Genomic DNA, 12,361 nt, shown 5'->3' with positions numbered 1-12,361 from the left:
TCCACAAATGCTCTTTTATTTTTGCAGAGGCAGAAGACCAAGAGAGCAAAACCAGAGCATGGGCCTGCTGAAAGGCAAGGGAGTCAAGGAAGGGGCCTGGCACCACCAGGTGTACCCCAGAGCAGCCCAGCCCAGCGAATGCCCCTAGTTCAACTAAACCTGAGGGAACAGGTTAGGAGCAAGGACCATCCAGAGAGGTGCACAGCAGATGTCCATCCACATGCTGAGCTAGAAAGAATACTGAAAACAAGGATGTTGCACAGTATCCTTTATGGCAGAGCTGTGTTCTCTATCTCCACCTGCTGGTAGAGGGACATAACCCACTCATCGCTGGATTGATCTGTGGGATGTAATGGAAACAGAATTACAATAGTCAAGTCAGAAGATTGAATCAACGTGTGAAGACTGTGAAACGAGCAGAGTTCGAATCATGCTAAAAATCCAGATTTGCAGAACTTTTCAGATTCATTAAAATAAAGTTCAGAGTTAAGAATTACACCCAAGAAACAAACAAGGTGGGAGTCTATGGATTGGTACTGGATTTTCTTCTGTGTTGTATTGTTTGTGTTACAACTTTTAATAAACAGATTTAAATAAAAACAGGATGGGAACCAGAATAGGATAAAAGTGTCTGTGATCCAGCTTGGCACAGTTTTCTCTGGGTTCAACCCTACCATACATCCTCTCTTGTGCCCTCCACTCCAGAGATTAAAAAAAAAAATAAAAAAAAGCCTGTCCATTCCTTCACATGTCAAATCCACTACACAATTTGCATTCTTTTATTTGGCCCTGACCCATGGAATACACTACCTGTTTTTCACGCCGAGTCCTCTTACAAGAAATTTATATCAGCCCTCAAAACTCATGTATTAATGCTAGCCTTTAAAGGGTGCCCTGGTGTTGTGGCCTTACCCTAGGACTATATTTCAGCCTATAACATGTCCCCTGTTTTGCTCCCTCCCCCTTATTCTATTTTGTTTTGTCTTTTTCTTTTCTTTGCTTTCCTGTTGATTACATGATGTTCCTTTCTGCTTTTGATTTTATTGCAAACCACTCATCTGTTTTCCTTAAAGGGAGTATATATCAAGTGCAAATAACATAAGGCACCAGGAAAGATGGTTTATGTATGTTCTGAAAATGTTATACAATAAAAAGAATACTTAGCAGAGAACTTGGGAAGTTAAATAGCTCCTTTCTTTGTCGTTACATTTCATTTTTATGTGTATCAGACCACTGGTATGCTTTTTAAGACAGCGTACGGCCACTAAAAGAAGGCTCTCAGGCACCAACTAAGCACCTGGTTCTGAACAGCGTTCTGACTGTAAACACACATGCTCTCCTGCAGAGGAAGGATGGAGTTTTGTATTTCATTCGTAATGGTTTTGTTAACCACTACAAAATTACAACAACAAAAAAAGTCCTGAAACATATTGCTGATCCTTCTTGGCAACAGGTTTTACGTCATGTGGCCCAATTCCACTTCCTGATGGTAAAACAAATACATTCTGCTTTTCTGGCGGTGCTTGTGCAACAGAGAAACTTCCTCTTGCACAGTGAAACAGTTTACTGGAAACTTTAAGACCAGAACAGTAAAGGAGAAAATGAACCATCATTTGAACTACTGTTATTTAAAAAAATAAAAAAAAAAACACACGCTTTTTCTTTTTTTATCTTAAAAAGGATGAAAAGGAGAACTTGAATGAGATAAAGATCCCCGTCTCTTTCACTGTGTCTTTTGTCACAAGTCAGCCCATGAGGTCAATGACACTGCACTATACAAATGAGCAATGCCACTTCTCAAAAAACACTACACCAGCTAGACATATTAACCCTTTCACTTCTGGCTGCAAGCAATTAAAACCAAAAATACTCCTATATGAAATACAGTTCAGTTTTCCAAAGCACAATGTCACTGTTCAGTGAGTTGATTGGCTGTTTCTATTCAGTAAGTAATATCCTGGTCAATACTCAAAACAATTTAACTGGCCAGAAACAGCCACTGACCAGTTAAATCTTGGCACTCATCATGTGGAGTCCCTCAGGCTCTCCACTGTCACCTGTTCTGCTTAATGTTTACATGACATTGATGGATTTTAGCTTTTCTTCTTTAGGTGTGAAATATTACTCTTATGCATATGATATGCTACTGTTAATTCCAGTTGAGAATGTTCTGAATAATAATATTTTATCTGAAGTTTTATTCTGTATCTGTTAAGTTAATTATTATAGCCTTATCCATGGATTTAAACTGAACACAGATAAGACTAAGGGCCCTGTTTACTAAGCTGCGCTGTAGGTGCACTAACATTTTTAATGTGCGCTAATGCTAGAGACAACCATGAGTGGAGGAGTAGGCCTAGTGGTTAGTGCAATAGACTGATCGTGGGGAACTGGGTTCAATACCCACTGCAGCTCCTTGTGACTCTGGGCAAGTCAGTCACTTAACCCTCCTTTGCCCCAGGTACAAATAAGTACCTGTATATACTATGTAAACCGCTATGAATGTAGCTGCAAAAACCACAGAAAGGCAGTATATCAAGTCCCATTCCCATATTCCTATGGGTGTATCTAGTGTTAGCGTGCGTTAAAAATGTTAATGCACCTTAGTAAACAGGGCCCTAAATTACTTTGGTTAGATAGAATCTGTTCCATATTCTATAAATTATATCTGACTGTCTTTCTGTAAAGGTTGAAAGAACTTCAAAGGTTTTTGGTGTTATTTTGGACACTACTCTTTCTTTTGAGTCTCAGGTAAATCATACTACACAAGTTGTATTCTTTAAACTTTAACAGTTACGTCGAATTCATCACTTTTTTCATGATTGGCACTTTACTGTTTTGGTCCAAGCTATTACATTATCTCATTTTGATTACTGTAATATTTTATACCTTTTAAAGCTAAACTTTGTTCAAAGTTACAAATTTTGCAAAACACAGCAGCCAAACTTAGATTGAGACTTAAAAAGATCGGGCAGTGCTTCTACTGCTTTTGTTTCCCTTCACTGGCTTCCATTTCATGCTCGTGGTCTGTTTAAATTGGTTTATATAATATTTAAAATGTTTGCTGCCTCGTTCCGGTTTATATTCTTATTTTTTTTTCCATTTCCTACAGCTAATAGTTTTAATAGAACTACAGATCCATTTCACTTGTTTCTCCCTTCTTTTTCAGGAGTTATCTTGTTCAGGGCTATCTACTAATTTTCAGTGGCAGTTAAACCAGTTATCGCCACTGAAAATTAGCTGTTAGCGCCTAAGTGAACACCAGCTATTTTGGGGGTGTTCAGAGGCCAGAGTCAGCACTTGGCCGGTTAAGTGCCAACATTCAGTACTTAACCGACCAGGCTAATTGCATAAATGGGACCACATAAAACACAGAATGCTTAGCATTCTGATATATTGAACAAAGCGGCCATGTGTTAGCCAGCACCGAGTAAACAAGATATTCAATGCCGAAATCCGGACACGGGCCAGCACTGAATATCCAGGAAGAACACTGGCGGTAGTCAGCAAAACACTGACTGCTTGCCACCTGAATATTGACCCCATTATTATTTTCTTTAAATTAGTCAACCTTACTTTCTAACTCCTCTTAACCTCTTACCTGTCCATATGTTCCATCTTTGCTTATACCCTACATTGTCAATTAAAATGTTCTATTACGTACTGTGTTGACATTGTAAGTAGTATAATATGCCATACTTTGTATTATTTGAATATTTTTACTGCTGTAATTGTCTATTGCTTATGTTTGATTTATTCTTACTGTACACCGCTTTGCCAAAAAGGTGGTAAATAAATCCTAATAAATAAAATAAATATTGATTATACAGGTGGACATCTGTCCCACTGTTAGAAAAATCTATTTGCCTGCTGAAATTCTAGAATGCACTGCTAGGCACGGTAAAAACTTTTTCCACAGCACAGAGAAAGAGGTAAGAAAATATGCACCATGAAGCCAACAGCTCCCTGGCCCGTAGCCAGGAATTCCGACAAACCCTTTCACAGCTGGAAAGGAAGCATTTTTTTTCTCTCTTTAAATATATGTTGCCTGCAGATCATCTGTAGGAAAAGTGGTGACTTGACTACTAGCTTCCCAGATAGTAGTAAAACAAACAGATTTTTGGATTGCTCAGTACAACACAGTTTCACTAAAAGCCCTGTGGCCTTCTTCACAGGTACACTCACATTACACCTCCCATTGTACAAAATGTTTCTGTATGCACAGTTGAGAAAGTGTTACAGATTTGCTCCAGAGATTTGTACTGTATTTTAATTACATTCTGGGTTAACAGTATAAATAAGATGTTCCTTGGCTTTCATGTATCAACTTCTCTCAAAATTTTATGTGCACCTCACTGAATCTTTGCTTGGACTAAGGGCTAGAATTACCAATGTTTACTACCGAATTATCAGCGCCAATGCTGTTAATGCACCTTATTAATAACTAGCCTCCCACTGCATAAAATGAGATCTATAGGAAAAAAAAAAAAAAAAAAAATATATATATATATATATATATATATATATATATATATATATACTGATGTGTGAGCGCACATGAGTGACTGTAGCCCTAAAGCTCTCAAGAGCAGGGGCAACTGATGAGATCTTTTGTTTTTATAATTTAAGAAAATCTTCATCTGTTAAAAAGTTCTGAACCTAACAGAAAAATCATTTTGTAGCTGTTAGGGAAGGAATGTAGGGCTACAAGTAAATGCAGGGCACAGGTTTGAGAGGAACTGTAGCAGGGTGTAAGCCACTGCATGCACTCTCTACATGCAGCATGGCAACCTGGTCCCTTTCTTGTCAGCCAAGCTGTGAGCAGGATGTAGCTCAAAACCTGCTGAAGGCATCCCTAGTGGTTGCAGAAAACTAGACAAATCTAGGCTGAATCCAAACTAGGTCATCAACATACCTATCATCTGCGACAGGTCTGTCAGAATATCGTTCCTCTCAATTTTCATCAACAAGTCCACGAGACCTCCCACAGTGGCTCGATAGCACTTTCCTTGCCAGTCCTCCAGCAGCTTTGCCGTCGGGTTTGGAAAGCCCTCAAAATTCTTGATTTCTAGGTACTCGTATCCCATTGCTTCTGCTAGAGTAGTCCAGTCTGGAGCTACCATGGTTCTTGGGTTCAGGTACATGGACAACTTGTTCCTGACACTGAAGTTCAAGGCAACAAGTGGGATGGAATTTAGATCGACGTCTTTCAGGCCTGAGCCACAGTCTGAATGTACTGGAAGTGCTGCCATACCTGGCTGACAAGTGGGAAAAGCGTGAGCAACCCAAGCAACTTTTCCCGCTCTCACTTCTCAGGTGTGCTTCCGTACACCGCTGTGTTAAGCCTTTCAGGAAGTGCTTCTTTTCCAGATAACTTTAGTCATAAAAACCAGTCTCCGAGTTCCTCAACAAGGTAGTTGTGGTAAGAGTTAGCAGCAACCCATCCTCTCAGCATTCTCCTTTTTAAAACAATGAGTAGAGAAAGGTCAAATAGAGTATACCCAGCATCATTTAAAATACTTCCAGTAAACAAAGAAAGAATTTCATTCAAAAATATTTGCTTTCTTCTTACTTTCGTTACATAGTGTAGTATATTACTGTAAAAGCATCAATATGAGAGAGACAGCTCAAACACAACAAGGTCAGTTTTCAGTAGTCCATGAACCACTAATTCCACTAATTTTTAAACAGATCACTTTATAACAGATGCATGGATTTTCAGTGAGACAAAAATTTAATTTGGCTCACTAAAAACCCATGTTTAAAGCTTTGAACAGATTATTTGTTTTTAATGTTTTTCCAGCCATTTGAAGATAAAATGGCACTGATCAAGGGTGGAATTTCTCTGCTGAATGGATAGCTCTGAAGCTACTCCTGGCTTACTCCATATTTTTAAAAAAATGGATAACTCTGGCCATTTAGCACTTTAAAAAAGCCAAAGTTATCCATATATATGCTGAATATTTTTTCTTAGGATTAAAAGAAAAAAAAATAAAAAGCATTTTTGTGATCAACACTGCCAGTGACTAACATTAGTGCATTTAAATACAGACCTGAATGTTAACAAAAACCAGTTCTGAACATATCGACGAAGAATGATCTTGCAAGAATCCAAAGCTGACACACTGCTCCACTAAGGTCTCTTCCACTTCAGCAAGCATATATACCACTTTTTAGGGCAAAGTAAGATTCTGCTTACCTCACAGGAAAAAGGAAGTGCTGATCAAATTGCCATTAAACCACCACTGTCATCCTTCCTCATATCTACTTCAATACATAGTAACGTAGTAGATGACGACAGATAAAGACCTGTAGGTCCATCCAGTCTGCCCAACAAGATAAACTCATAGCATAAGGTATGATATGATAATACATATGTAGATCCTGTCAGTGCTTCCTTCATACACTACCTTCCACTACCAATAGGCCAACTGAAGAAAAAGGCAACATCCTGCTCACCCCAATACCAAAAGACACCAAGAAAAAAACCAAAACATTACCAACTACCGCCCAGTAGCATCTATCCCATTAGTAGTCAAACTAATGGAAGGACTGGTGACCAAACAACTCAATGACTACATAAACAAATTCACTATACTACATGAGTCACAATCAGGATTTCGACCCCTACACAGCACCGAAACAGTACTACTTACTCTCATAACCAAATTCAAGCAGGAAATAGCATTAGGCAAGAATATTCTCCTCCTTCAATTCGACATGTCAAGTGCGTTCGACATGGTTAACCATAACATACTGCTAAGACTCCTAGAATACTTCGGAATCAGTGGTGGCACTCTCAATTGGATCAAGGGTTTCCTAACCACAAGAACATATCAAGTGAAATCAAAAACAAACATATCATCACTGTGGAAACCAGGCTATCTACGCTGATGACGTTACATTATACATCCCCTACAAACAAGATCTGGCAGAAATCTCCAACAAAATAAAGCTCAGCCTAAACATCATGAACTCATGGGCAAATGCATTCCAACAAAAACTCAATACAGAAAATACACACTGTCTCATCATCACTTCCCAATACAATATATACAAAGCCACAAACATTAACACCCCAGGACACACCCTCCCTATCTCAGACAGCCTGAAAGTTCTCGGAGTAACAATCGATCGTAGCCTATCACTAGAGACCCAAGCGAAATCCACCATAGAGAAAATGTTTTTCTCAATGTGAAAACTCAAATGCCTGAAACCAATCTTCCCGAGGGAAATATTTTGTAACCCGATACAGTCAATGGTACTAAGCCACGCAGACTACTGCAATGGAATCTATGCGGGATGCAAGGATCAAATCATAAAGAAACTTCATACCGCCCAAAACACAGCAGCCAGGCTTATATTTGGAAAAACGCGTTTTGACAGCACCAAACCACTCCGAGAAAAACTGCATTGGCTACCAATCAAAGAAAGTATCACTTTCAAAATCTGCATGACTATTCATAAAATTATTTACAGCGAGGCACTAGGATACATGACAGACGTCATCGACCTACCAACCAGAAACACCACAAAATCTACACGATCATACTTAAACCTCCACTACCCAAGCAGTAAAGGACTCAAATACAAATCCACCTATGCATCCAGCTTTTCCTACTTAAGCGAACAACTATGGAACGCACTACCAAAAGCAGTAAAAACTACGCTCAACCACCTAAATTTCTGGAAAGCACTAAAGACAGACCTGTTCAGAAGAGCATACCCCACCGACCCAACATAAAATACCTGAACACTTGTGATACAATACAACCATGACCGTAATTGACATTACCTGACTCTTCCTCTCCTCTCTCCCTCTAAGTTCCCCCCTATTACCTATCATACCACAATATCACTTTGTATTCATTCATACCATGTATTTGTTCAGACCAGAATCGGCTAACGCCATTAACGGTAAAATGTAAGCCACATTGAGCCTGCAAAAGGTGGGAAAATGTGGGATACAAATGTAACAAACAAATATTTCTAGACATTTTGTCCAAGGAAGTTGACTCACGATTGTATGATTTTACTTCTCCTGTCACTAGCCCCACCAGTGGTCTGGGTTTCTCTCTGTAGTGCAGTTTTATTTAGGTCAACTCCCTTGAAGATTAAATCTTTATTCTTGCAAAATGTGTGTGTGTGGGGGGGGGGGGGGGGGGAGGCTTAAGTTCACCCAAAAATAAACAGGGCTGTAGAATCAGTAAACCAAACCTTCAACTCTGACTCCTCTATTTTTCTATTGTCTGACTCCAACAACATACAATATTAGGCTTTAAATTTTTTGTTCTTATCTAAACTACTCGTAAATATAGCTTTAGATTCAGGGAGGGGAGGGGGCGGTATACATTTCCAAACATTGCATGCTTCAGATTGCTGTTCTGCAGCATTGATCTGCATGAGAACTTTAACTCCTGACACCAACGAGCTGAGTGCTTTATTGTCAGGTCTGTGGACTTGGGAGTTGGAAGTAATTTTGGGTGAAGTCAGTAAAAATACCAACTGACTCCAGCTTCAAATAAAAAAAACCCCAAAACATTATAATATATGGTAATTTTATTATTTTATGCTTATATGCATATCTTTTTGTCCTGAATCTAAAGCTATATTTACGAGTAGTTTAGGTTTAGGTTCTCTTCTGGGGTAGGAAATAGAATGGCCAGATCAGCTGCATAGATGCTTGATATCTGTATCATTTTATTGTAGTCTTGGAGCTGAGGATCTTTTCAGTATTATGGATAGATGTAGGATATTGAAATTGGGGTGGGGGGGAGCACTCAGGCTATATATTTCTTTCAGTCTTATAAGGCTAAAAATCATGTAGATAGCTTTAGACATTGGATGGTGAATTCATCCATAGTTGTTTGAGGTGAGGGTGCCATATGAAATCAAAGGTTTTTATAAAGTCAGTAAAACATGCATGTATTCTCCCTGAGGGAGTGTGCTTTCTATGTTTCTAAGAGATGTGGTAGCTGTGTTAGTCCACTTTTAAAGGTAATCAGTAGAAATAGAATAAAATAAAACATGGAAAAGAAAATAAGATACCACCTTTTTTTTATTGGACTAACAATACAATTTTTGATTAGTTTTCAAAGGTAGCCCTTCGTCAGATCAGAAATAAGCAAATGTTCATAGATGACAGTATATGTAAGTGAAACATCAAAGCATTTCAGTAACAGGATGAGGGTGGGTTAGGTGAGGGAAGAAGGGCCGGGTAGATGAGGGATAGGGAGATACGCATGGTGATAAGAGGGTGACAAACCAGTAGAATTTTATGGTTTATAATGGGCTAGAAAACCCAGATCTTTGTTAAGTCCTGACTGGTGGGTGTCAAAATATTTAATCATTCTGACTTCAAAGGTCTTATGTTTTAAAGTTCCCTTTTAGCATGCTCACCATAAAATCTTTGGTACAGTGTTCTGGTTTTGTAAAGTGCTGCCCCACAGAGGTGACATCCTGGTTGGTACTGGAATATTTCATATGTCTATACAAATTAAATCTCTTCTTTATTATCTGACTTGTTTCTCCAATATAGCACCCTTCGTCACATTTTTTACATTGGATGACATATACTACATTGGAAGATGAGCATGTGAAGGATTCCTTAATGCTGAATATTTTTCCTTTGTGAATGGCCGTGGGGTCCTGTGAAATGTTTTGGCATAGTTTGCAGCTGGATATATTGCAAGGATGTGTTCCACTCTCTTCTTTTTGAGTCTCTATCTGGAGCTTGCTTCTCACTAGCTTGTGTTTTAAGTTGGGTGGCTGTCGGAAGGCTAGCACAGGTGGGGATGGGAATATCTCTTTCAGTAATTCATCCTCCTGGAGTAGTGGCTGTAGATCTTTTATGATTTTTCTTAATTTTTCCAGCTCTGGGCTGTATGTCACTACATGGGAGATTCTATCTGTGGCTTTCTTTTCCTTGTACTGTAGCAGATTTTCCCTGGGTGTTCTAAGGGAGGAGGCAATATTCTTGGAGATTATTTTGGGGTTGTAGCCTTTTTGTTTGAAGGATGCAGTCAGGATTTTGAGGTGTATATCTCTGTCCCCTGGGTCAGAGCAGATACGGTGGCTTGGCTGTGATGTGGGGCAGCAATTTACAAAACCAGAACACTGTACCAATGATTTTATGGTAAGAATACTAAAAGGGAACTTTAAAACAATTCAGGAACGTAAGACTTTTGAAGTAAGAAGGATTAAATATTTTGACACCCAGCAGTCAGGACTTAAAGAACTGGGGATTCTAGCCCATTATAAACCATAAAATTCTACTGGGTTTCACCCTCTTATCACCATGCGTATCTCCCTGTCCCTCACCTAACCCACCCTCACCCTGTTACTGAAATGCTTTGATGTTTTACTTATATATACTCTCATAACAACAGTGACTAACAAGCAGGAAACAGACCTGTGTCTAAATTTGTGGTAAATACACGCCTTGATACAGCGATTTTTTGCGAAACTGAGGCCTGAGTCAGTGTGTTTGGAACCCATGACACTTCGTTATCTATACCTGCATGCTTAAAAGTTAAGTTCAACTTGTTAATTAGTTCTTTTCATATGGATCCCCCCCCCCTTTTTTTTTTTGGATTCTGTGGATTCTTTTAGTATCCTTTTCCTTTTGAAACACAAGGGTTTTTCTGTCTGTGATGATAACCCCCTCCGATGTTAGAAGAGCACTACGGCTCTCAATGTGAAGCCTTGTATATATATATATATATATATATATATATATAGGCTGGAGGTTGGGGAATTCTAAGGCTTTTCCCTTGTTGTATTTTCAAAATTAGAACACACTCCACAGAATCTTTAGTGGGATAGATTCAAGTACTTTTTTCTGTGCCACTGTTATTATGGGAGCTTTTTCCTATTTTTGATTACTTGGTAGTATTGCTCTCTTTCGTGACATATCACTTATATATACTGTCATCTATCAACATTTGTAAGCAAAAGATACAGTTATTGGTTCAGTGCTTTGAAAGGAACCCAGTCTGACTTCTTTCCAGATTTTTGCTGTTCATTAGTCATTTTATTATTCATAAGAACACTTTCCAGCACAATTTGCTAGTGGTACTGTTGAAAGATCCATCTGTAATTAATTATTTGGGTTAGTGGTACCCCCCTGTTGTACAGTTTGGTGTAATTAGCTCCTCTGCCCAAGTGCTGGGGAAGTGGCCAGAAAGTAGAATCAATCCCAGGAATAACATGTATAGAATGTTTGTACGTTTGGGAAGTCCGCCAGGTGCCCTTGGCCTGGATTGGCCGCTGTCGTGGACAGAATGCTGGGCTCGATGGACCCTTGGTCTTTTCCCAGTGTGGCATTACTTATGTACTTAAGTTAAGTCGTTTTATTAGTGCTTCCTGGATTTGTAAACTACCCTATTTGAACATTTCATTTAGTATTCTGTCAGGGCCACATGCTTTTCTGGTTTAAGTGTCTGGAGGCATTCTTTGATTTTCTATATTGTTATAGAGTCTGCTGGTGGTGTTTGCTAGAAAAAGGGAAAAAGGGTAGGATTTGATTTAACATCGTTCTGTGGTTACAGTAAAAGCAGTTTACATATTATATACAGATACTTATTTTGTATGTGGGACAACGGAAGTTTAAGTGACTTGCCCAGAGTCACAAGGAGCTGTAGTGGGAATTGAACCCGGTTGCCCTGGTTCTTAAGACCAATGCATTAACCATTAGGCTACTCCTCAGATTTAATTTCTTGTGTGTGTTATCTTGTGTGATATCTTCATGTTGGTCATAAAATCTTAGGCTAATGCCATAGGAGTACAAGAGGACAGTTGCCATGGGTCCCCAGGCCACAGGGGTCCAAAGCTTGCTTGAAACTGAAGAAGGCACAACTTGCCAATGGGCCTCTGGGTCACTTCCCAGATTTCTGCTCTGGATCCTAGTAAGTATAATACCGGCCCTGTGTCTGTGTTTACCCGTTAGGATAGCTTTGCCTTTTGTTTGGAAGGTAGCAGTTTTGGATTGGATATTTCTAAAACTTTGGGGGTAATATAGAGGACACAGATGCTCTGTGGCATCTGCAGTAAATATTTTGATTTTTTTTTTTTTTTTTACAGCTTTATATATTGGAGTTTAAGTATAAAGGAAAAAATCTTAACAATTAGAAAAAACATTGCTCCATTTGCCAGTTTTGTTTAAATGTATTAAATCACTAGTAAAAAAGGCCCGTTTCTGACACAAATGAAACGGGCGCTAGCAAGGTTTTCCTCGGAGTGTGTGTATTTGAGAGAGTGTATGTGAGAGTGACTGTGTGTGAGAGAGAGGGAATGTGCAAGTGTGTGTGTGTGTGTGTGAGAGAGAGAGAGTGAGTCTGGGTGTGAGTGTGCCTGTGTGAGA

The 12,361-nt window shown here is 39.1% G+C and overlaps 1 protein-coding gene across 3 annotated transcripts in view; it reads right to left on the bottom strand.

Moving 5' to 3' along the window:
* MYD88 (MYD88 innate immune signal transduction adaptor) overlaps positions 1 to 12,361 on the bottom strand; it is a 55,060-nt gene that overhangs the window by 28,748 nt on the left and 13,951 nt on the right. For 2 of the 3 annotated variants that reach the window (XM_030197984.1, XM_030197991.1), the window contains exon 2: positions 4,916 to 5,459. In XM_030197984.1, the coding sequence (XP_030053844.1) occupies positions 4,916 to 5,252 (337 nt within the window). In that variant the 5' untranslated portion in view covers positions 5,253 to 5,459. Of the gene's footprint in view, positions 1 to 4,915; positions 5,460 to 6,053; positions 6,101 to 12,361 lie in introns of those variants that run through there. The other variant, XM_030198001.1, reaches the window with a different exon arrangement.

The sequence above is a fragment of the Microcaecilia unicolor genome, chromosome 1, assembly GCF_901765095.1.
Source record: "Microcaecilia unicolor chromosome 1, aMicUni1.1, whole genome shotgun sequence".
Taxonomy (NCBI): domain Eukaryota; kingdom Metazoa; phylum Chordata; class Amphibia; order Gymnophiona; family Siphonopidae; genus Microcaecilia; species Microcaecilia unicolor.
This window is presented reverse-complemented; position numbering and strand designations above follow the sequence as displayed.